We start from the raw sequence: 9398 nt of genomic DNA, 5'->3' as shown, positions 1-9398 counted from the left end.
CCACCTCTCTAAAAACAAGTCTCTCACCGTTGCCGCATGCTATAGACCACCCTCTGCCCCCAGCTGTGCTCTGGACACCATATGTGAACTGATTGCCCCCCATCTATCTTCAGAGCTCGTGCTGCTAGGTGACCTAAACTGGGACATGCTTAACACCTCAGCCATCCTACAATCTAAGCTTGATGCCCTCAATCTCACACAAATTATCAATGAACCTACCAGGTACCACCCCAAAGTCGTAAACACGGGAACCCTCATAGATATCATCCTAACCAACTTGCCCTCTAAATACACCTCTGCTGTTTTCAACCAAGATCTCAGCGATCACTGCCTCATTGCCTGCATCCGTAATGGGTCAGCGGTCAAACGACCTCCACTCATCACTGTCAAACGCTCCCTGAAACACTTCAGCGTGCAGGCCTTTTTAATCGACCTGGCCCGGGTATCCTGGAAGGATATTGACCTCATCCCTTCAGTAGAGGATGCCTGGTTCTTTTTTTAAATGCCTTCCTCATCATCTTAAATAAGCATGCCCCATTCAAGAAATGTAGAACCAGGAACAGATATAGCCCTTGGTTCTCTCCAGACCTGACTGCCCGTAACCAACACAAAAATATCCTGTGGCGTTCTGCATTAGCATCGAACAGCCCCCATGATATGCAACTTTTCAGGGAAGTTAGAAACCAATATACACAGGCAGTTAGAAAAGCCAAGGCTAGCTTTTTCAAGCAGGAATTTCCTGCAACACAAACTCAAAAAAGTTCTGGGACACTGTAAAGTCCTTGGAGAATAAGAGCACCTCCTCCCTGCTGCCCACTGCACTGAGGATAGGAAACTCTGTCACCACCGATAAATTCACTATAATTGAGAATTTCAATAAGCATTTTTCTACGGCTGGCCATGCTTTCCACCTGGCTACCCCTATCCCAGTCAACAGCACTGCACCCCCCACAGCAACTCTTCCCCATTTCTCCTTCTCCCAAATCCAGTGAGCTGATGTTCTGAAAAAGCTGCAAAATCTGGACCCCTACAAATCAGCCGGGCTAGACAATCTGGACCCTTTCTTTCTAAAATGATCTGCCGAAATTGTTGCAACCCCTATTACTAGCCTGTTCAACCTCTCTTTCGTGTCGTCTGAGATTCTCGAAAATTGGAAAGCAGCTGCGGTCATCCCCCTCTTCAAAGGGGTGGACACTCTTGACCCAAACTGCTACAGACCTATATCCATCCTACCCTGCCTCTCTAGTCTTCGAAAGCCAAGTCAAACAGATTACCAACCATTTCGAATCCCACCGCACCTTCTCCGCAAAGTAATCTGGTTTCAGAGCTGGTCATGGGTGCACCTCAGCCACGCTCAAGGTCCTAAACGATATCTTAACCGCCATCGATAAGAAACAATACTGTGCAGCCGTATTCATTGACCTGGCCAAGGCTTTTGACTCTGTCAATCACCACATCCTCATCGGCAGACTCAACAGCCTTGGTTTCTCAAATGATTACCTCGCCTGGTTCACCAACTACTTCTCAGATAGAGTTCAGTGTGTCAAATCGGAGGGCCTGTTGTCCGGGCCTCTGGCAGTCTCTATGGGGGTGCCACAGGGTTCAATTCTTGGGCCGACTCTTTTCTCTGTATACATCAATGATGTCGCTCTTGCTGCTGGTGAGTTTCTGATCCACCTCTACGCAGATGACACCATTCTGTATACTTCTGGCCCTTCTTTGGACACTGTGTTAACTACCCTCCAGACGAGCTTCAATGCCATACAACTCTCCTTCCGTGGCCTCCAACTGCTCTTAAATACAAGTAAAACTAAATGCATGCTCTTCAACTGATCGCTGCCTGCACCTGCCCGCCCGTCCAGCATCACTACTCTGGACGGTTCTGACTTAGAATATGTGGACAACTACAAATACCTAGGTGTCTGGTTAGACTGTAAACTCTCCTTCCAGACTCACATCAAACATCTCCAATCCAAAATTAAATCTAGAATTGGCTTCCTATTTCGAAACAAAGCATCTTTCACTCATGCTGCCAAACATACCCTCGTAAAACTGACCATCCTCGACTTCGGCGAAGTCATTTACACAATAGCCTCCAATACCCTACTCAATAAATTGGATGCAGTCTATCACAGTGCCATCCGTTTTGTCACCAAAGCCCCATATACTACCCACCACGGCGACCTGTAAGCTCTCGTTGGCTGGCCCTCGCTTCATACTCGTCGCCATACCCACTGGCTCCAGGTCATCTACAAGACCCTGCTAGGTAAAGTTCCCCCTTCTCTCAGCTCGCTGGTCACCATAGCAGCACCCACCTGTAGCACGCGCTCCAGCAGGTATATCTCTCTGGTCACCCCCAAAGCCAATTCCTCCTTCGGCCGCCTCTCCTTCCAGTTCTCTGCTGCCAATGACTGGAATGAACTACAAAAATCTCTAAAACTGGAAACACTTATCTCCCTCACTAGCTTTAAGCACCAGCTGTCAGAGCAGCTCACAGATTACTGCACCTGTACATAGCCCATAAATAATTTAGCCCAAACAACTACCTCTTCCCCTACTGTATTTATTTATTTTGCTCCTTTGCACCATCTTCCACTGCAAATCTACCATTTCAGTGTTTTACTTGCTATATTGTATTTACTTTGTCACCATGGCCTTTTTTGCCTTTACCTCCCTTATCTCACCTCATTTGCTCGCTTTGTATATAGACTTATTTTTCTACTATTTTATTGACTGTATGTTTGTTTTACTCCATGTGTAACTCTGTGCTGTTTGTGTTGCACTGCTTTGCTTTTTCTTGGCCAGGTCGCAATTGTAAATGAGAACTTGTTCTCAACTTGCCTACCTGGTTAAATAAAGGTGAAATAAATAAAATAAATAAAAATTCACAGTCTTCTGAACAGTTGATGTTGAGATGTGTTACTTGAACTCTGTGAAGCATTTATTTGGGTTGCAATTTCTGAGGCTGGTAACTCTAATGAACTTATCCTCTGCAGCAGAGGTAACTCTAGGTCTTCCATTCCTGTGGCGGTCCTCATGAGAGCCAGTTTCATCATAGCGCTTGATGGTTTTTGCGACTGCACTTGAAGTAACTTTCAAAGTTCTTGACATTTTCCAGATTGACTGATCTTCATGTCTTGGGACCCCTTCGTGACAAAATCCCGTTAACGGGATTGGTTGGACAACAACCAGTGAGATAGCACGGCGCGAAATTAAAAAATAAATAATCTCAAAATTAAAATTCAAGTATTATACGGCATTTTAAAGATACTCTACTCGTTAATCCAATCACATTGTCTGATTTCAAAAAGGCTTTACGGTGAAAGCAAAACATTAGATTATTTAAGCATAGCACCTTAGCAAAAAAAGCACGGATAGCATCACAAAACCAGATATACAGCTAAAATTAAGCACTAACCTTTGACAATCTTCATCAGATGACACTCCTAGGACATCATGTTAGACAATACATGCATTTTTTGTTCGATCAAGTTTATATTTATATCCAAAAACCCAATTTTTACATTGGCGCGTGACGTTCAGAAAATGTTTTCTCCCCATAATAGGCACATTTAATTTACAGAAGAACTCAAACGTTGACAAAATTTATAACAATTATTTAAAGAATTAGAGATAATCTACTCCTTTATGCAACCACTTTGTCAGATTTCAAAATAACTTTACGGAAAAAGCACATTGTTCAATATTCTGAGTACAGAACTTAGCCTTCAATGCTAAGCTATACAGTTAGCCTACAACCACGACAAATCACAAAAAATATGTTCGAAATATTTACTTACCTTTGCTGATCTTCGGCGGAATGCACTCGGATGGGCACCCACTTCCACAAGAAATGTTCATTTGTTCTGCAAAGTCCATCATTTATGTCCAAATACGTCCGTTTTGTTGACCCATCCAGAACACTTTACAATGCCATGTGGCGTGGACGCAAATCCATAGATGAAATGTTCAAAGTTCCATTACTGTTTGTAGAACCACGTCAAACGATGTTTACAATCAATCCTTTAGGGTATTTTTTTACGTAAAATTGCGATAATTTTACAACCGGGCAATAGGTATTCATCCCAGAAGAAAAATAAAAAACAACGAAGTCACGTGCACGAGCATCATAAGACACCTGTCCTCAGACTGGCCAGTGATTGACTGAGCCACAATTTTCTGCCCGGTAACAGGTGACGGATGAAACCAGTTCCTAAAGATTGTTGACAGCCAATGGAAGAGTTAGGAGGTGCAACGTAAATCCTATGTCACTGTAGTTTTTCAAGGGATTCAAAAGAAAAACTACATTTCTAATTTCTCCCACTTCCTGATTCAATTTTTCTCAGGTTTTTTGCCTGCCATATGAGTTCTGTTATACTCACAGACACCATTCAAACAGTTTTAGAAACTTCAGAGTGTTTTCTATCCAAATCTACTAATAATATGCATATTCTATTTTCTGGGCCAGAGTAGTAACCTGTTTAAATTGGGTTCGTTTTTCATCCGGCCGTGAAAATACTGCCCCCTAGCCCCAATTAAAGTAATGATGGACTGTCATTTCTCTTTGCTTATTTGAGCTGTTCTTGCCATAATATAGACTTGGTCTTTTACCAAATAGGGCTATATTCTGTATACAATCCCTACCTTGTCACAACACAACTGATATGGCTAAAACGCATTAAAAAGGAAAGAAATTCCTGAAATTGACTTTTAAGAAGGCACACCTGTTAATTGAAGTGCATTCCAGGTGACTACCTCATGAAGCTGGTTGAGAGAATGCCAAGAGTGTGCAAATCTGTCAACAAGGCAAAGGGTGGCTATTTGAATGATTTAAATATTGTTTAACACTTTTTTTGGTCACTACATGATTCCATATGTGTTATTTCATAGTTTTGATGTCTTTACTATTATTCTACAGTGTAGAAAATAGTAAAAAATAAAGAAAAACCTTTGAATGAGTACGTGTTCTAAAACTTTTGACCGGGGTATAGATTTTAGTGTATAGATTTTTGGAATGAAGTGGTTGCTAATTAGGATAGATTTATTTTGTTCTATAACAGACATTCAATACTACAATAAAAACAGCATGTTAGTTCATAGACACAATCAATCAAAAAGCAAATAGAAAATGCACATAAAAAACACAGTAAATGTGACTCAGATAAAAAAAAAAAATCTATGAACGTATGTTTCTCTGAATGAATCCATAATGCTAATGTAGCTAAACAGTAGTCTATAGGTCCTCTGGCCTCCTGCTGGAGTGCGTGTTCAGTATTGGGGCTGGGGCTGGGTGAGGGTGTCACATATAAGACTCTGCTGTCCTCCATGGCTGCATCTCAGTGAAGAAGCCTTCACAGAAGCTGAGACTATGGTCCAGGGTGATAGGCAGTGCCTGCACCTCCTCTTTCAGCTCTTCCCAAGGGTGCCTCTGCTGCTCATCAGGGAACAGTGTCAGCTCCTCAAAGTGCTGTGGGTGGACCGCCAAAGGGAGTGGCTGCAGCAACCCAGTCAGGTTGAGGTGCTGCTGGATCTCCTCCATGCTGTAGCAGCCCATGGTGGTCACCTCCATGTACCTGCAGCCCTGCTGGTGGTCCCGGTCAGCCCCTCCGCTGCACCACTTCCCCAGGTGCCAGCCCCGGCCTTGATCCTGCTGGGAGAGCTCCACCTTACAGCCCAGGGAGTTCAGAGCTATGTTAATGTCTAGATCCTCAAAGTTATTGCTGCTCCCATTCAGAACATCGTCAAACACCATGGCCCAGTCTAGTTCACCCTTCAGTGCCTCTGGTTCCATGAGATCTGGCGTCAACAGTGGTGACTTATGGACTGTCTCCCACTTTGTGGCACTAAGTTTGTGTCTGTTCCCAGCACCTGCCCCTCTGTGGGACACTGTGTAGTGGGCCTGGGGAAAATGCTGGTGGTACTCCTGGGTTTTTCGGTTACGGGATGATCCTTGGATTTTTCTGTGTCTCTGGGTGTTGAAATGGATGGCTGGCATCCGCCTGCGCTTGAAGACTCCATTGACAAACATGTCTGCGTACTGAGGGTCAATCTGCCAGAATCCCCCTTTTCCTGGTTCATTCTTCTGCCTGGGAACCTTCATGAAGCACTTGTTGAGTGACAGGTTATGACGGATAGAGTTCTGAGGAGAGAATAGAATGGGGTTCATGAAAAGATGAGCTAACTGATAGTAGTCTTACTAAAGATTCTCTGTCATTTGTTGCTGGATCGTCATAATGTTATAACTAATGATGTGTAGATATAAATCATTGGTTATAACATGTCAAATGTGCATCGTCAGGACAAGGTAATAACAATTTAAGTTCATTATACTCCTGAATCATATAGTCCCCATCACAGAGATTCCAAGAAATTCAAACAACGTCAATCATTTAAACTTGTCTAATAAAACGACACATTCTTAATGGTGAGCAAGCGTTGTGTCTTTTCCTGTCCAATGATGTCTACTCATTTTTAGGTTGCACCTCTACTCACGTTGGTTGAGCACCTTCTACTTATTTCCACCCCAAAAATCAAACAAGAAATAACCCATGATTACATCAATGATGAACAAATATAACCACGATAGGCCTAGAACTTATTTTCCATACATCAAAATAAATACTGTATCTGAGGGATTAGTTGCATGCAATCGCCCACACATCTCTCTCTCCCCCTGTGTTGTGTACCCCTCTCAGGTTTGATCAATAATGTAGAAGACAGACTGCGTCACTAACCTGCCAGCTGGTCTCAGCATGTCTGTAGTAGCAGAAGTTCTCTGTGATCCAGTTATAGATAGCAGACAGTGTGATCTTGTTCTTCTTGCCGGCCTGCATGGCCATGCAGATCAGTGTGGCGTAGGAGTAGGGAGGCTTCACCTCGTGGTTGGTCTTGAAGTCTACCTCCTCCAGAGACATGGCTGGCACAGGGATCTGGTGGTGGTTGTTGGTCACTGTCGGGTGAAGTGAGTAGTAACTGGTCCTGTTGGCTGAGGCACTGGAGGTGATGGGGCTGCCTGCACTCTGAGGCATGCCGGAGGCTGCAGTGTCCCCAGCAGGTGGACTGGAGGGCGAGTCGGAGCCCTGAGGGTGCAGGTGGCTGGGCTCAGGCAGGTGGTACGGCTGGCAAGTGGAGCCCGGTAGGCTTTCTAGACTCGCACTGACTATGGTGAAGTCCTGGAGCCATTGGAGGCTGGTGAGACTGTCATCCAGGTGCACTGAACCATTCACACTGTCTTGGTCTTCTGGGTGAAGCTTCATCCATTTCTCCTTGAATCTGGTGGAAATCTCCTGACTTGGTAGTACTGGCATTGTAAAGTGTCCCTGTTAATAAATTCCCACAAAAGATGACTGCATTACATTTCTTGCTGGCTGTCATTCCTGTGAATCCTTTCCATACTGGTGTGATCTCACTCAGCTGACTTTAAATGTACAATATGAAAAACTGCATTATAAACTCATAAAAATAAAAGAACAGTGGCCATTCATTCATAAAGAAGTATTAGCAAAAGCAGTACAATTACCTTGGTCTCGGTGTACTCCGCAGTACAGTTTGAGTGATCAGCTCCTGCTCTCATATGGTACCCAAACCTCTTACACGTTATTGCGATGTCTGTACAGATGGCTTGGAGAGGAACTGCTATCTAAACATGTAAACCCAAGACTTCATTTGCAAAAGTAGCCTTTATGTTTCCACATTCATTCAGATCCTGTCGATGTGTGATAATAATCCCATAACGGCGGAGAGACAGACCAGAACATATTGAGGGAAAGACAGAAAAGACAGAGAAGACCGCCTTGAGTTTTAATAGCCCGAAGCAAATTGCAGGTCGCTGATTGGCTCCGTGATTTACATGTTTCACCTTTGTTTCTACGGCTCACTGTATGAGTGCATATATGGGAAAAATGTGTTAAATCAGTGAAAACAAACAGAATGTAATTACACTGACTATTCTATGTAATATTTTTTACCTAATTAATCAGAAATAAATTGGCTTCTGACTGTCATGAATACGTTGTGCATTCATGAATTGTAAGAAGGATGAGTTTTGATTTAAAAACGGAAGAGCAGTTTTGTTACTAAGGGTCTTCTGTAGGCTATTAGACAGTTAATGATAGATAGTATTTCAAATGTATCCGGAATAATTGCAGATAATGAATACAACCTTAGTTAATTGTAAAACAGCCACCTTTGGAGTTAAATGTTTTACAACTGTGATGTGACTTTACCTACACATGGTCGATATTTGAATTTACTTTTGATTAATTCCTCGTTTTATAGACATTGAAGACATAAATGTTACAGTTAATGACATTGTGTGTAGTAGACATTGCGAACATACTGGCTCTGGGATGAAATTGGGTAATTCTGGCTTTGACATGATGTATTAGCGACATCTACTGGTTATTGTTGATGTTAGGTTCTCGTATTTGCTATACCCATTTGTTAATCAGTAGGTATACCCAGCTGACAGGGAAACTATGATTCCGTTAAAATGAATATGACCATTGTAGAAAACTCCATCACAGTCACTCTTTCTCTGATCCTGGGAGTCTGGGACACAGGCTCACAAACTCTGTCTTTCTAACTCAGGGTGTCAAACTCATTTTGCCCCGCGGACCGCATTTGGTCTTCAACGATGTCCGGAAGACGCACTAAAATGTGTTGTTTCATCGCCATCAAAATTGCCCAATAATAGTGCTCTATCCATCATTTTTTTAATTGTATATGCTCCCTGACTGTCCATCTTTCATTTCGATGATTATTAACGAATTGGACACAGTCAAGAAACTGTATGAATGTACTGTAGGTCCATTATCGTTTCTACAGTCTCTATATGGTTTTAGTCATACATACACTACATGACCAAAGGTATGTGAACGCCTGCTCGTCAAACATCTCATTCCAAAATCATAGGCATTACTATGGAGTTGGTCACCCTTTGCTGATATAACAGCCTCCACTCATCTGGGAAGGCTTTCCACTAGATGTTGGAACATTGCTGCCGGGACTTGATTCCATTCAACCACAAGAGCATTATTGAGGTCGGGCACATATATTAGGAAATTAGGCTTGGCACGCAGTTGGTGTTCCAATTCATCGTAAAGATGTTCGATGGGTTTGAGGTCAGGGCTCTGTGCAGGCCAGTCAAGTTCTTACACACCGATCTCAACAAACAATTTCTGTATCGACCTCGCTTTGTGGACAGGGGCATTGTCATTCTGAAACAGGAAAGGGCCTTCCCCAAACTGTTGCCACAAAGTTGGAAGCATAGAATTGTCTAGAATATCATTGTATGCGGTAGCATTAATATTTACCTTCACGGGAACTAAGTGGCCAAGCCCGAACCATGAAAAACAGGCCCAGACCATTATTCCTCCTCCACCAAACTTTACAGTTGG

General features: G+C 43.0%; 1 protein-coding gene across 1 annotated transcript; it reads right to left on the bottom strand.

Moving 5' to 3' along the window:
• Nucleotides 1-5006: 5006 nt before the first annotated feature.
• On the bottom strand, nt 5007-7723 carry LOC115170615 (forkhead box protein J1-B-like). The gene is made up of 3 exons (XM_029726871.1): nt 7520-7723; nt 6735-7319; nt 5007-6139 (listed from the first exon to the last, which is right to left on the bottom strand). The coding sequence occupies exons 1-3, from the start codon at nt 7571-7573 to the stop codon at nt 5300-5302; spliced, it is 1479 nt and encodes a 492-aa protein (XP_029582731.1). The 5' UTR covers nt 7574-7723; the 3' UTR covers nt 5007-5299.
• Between the last annotated feature and the right edge of the window lie 1675 nt (nt 7724-9398).

This window comes from Salmo trutta, chromosome 32, assembly GCF_901001165.1.
Source record: "Salmo trutta chromosome 32, fSalTru1.1, whole genome shotgun sequence".
Classification (NCBI taxonomy): domain Eukaryota; kingdom Metazoa; phylum Chordata; class Actinopteri; order Salmoniformes; family Salmonidae; genus Salmo; species Salmo trutta.
Note: the sequence above shows the minus strand (reverse complement) of the source record. Positions and strands in the feature narration are given on the sequence as shown.

Bases quoted from the DNA above. Each gene is read 5' to 3' on its own strand.
- LOC115170615 (XM_029726871.1), bottom strand. From the start codon at position 7,573: ATGAGAGCAGGAGCTGATCACTCAAACTGTACTGCGGAGTACACCGAG. The intron at 7,320-7,519 runs GTAATTGTACTG...ATTTATTAACAG, and splicing joins CGGAGTACACCGAGACCAAG to GGACACTTTACAATGCCAGT. The intron at 6,140-6,734 runs GTTAGTGACGCA...TTCTCTCCTCAG, and splicing joins ATGCTGAGACCAGCTGGCAG to AACTCTATCCGTCATAACCT.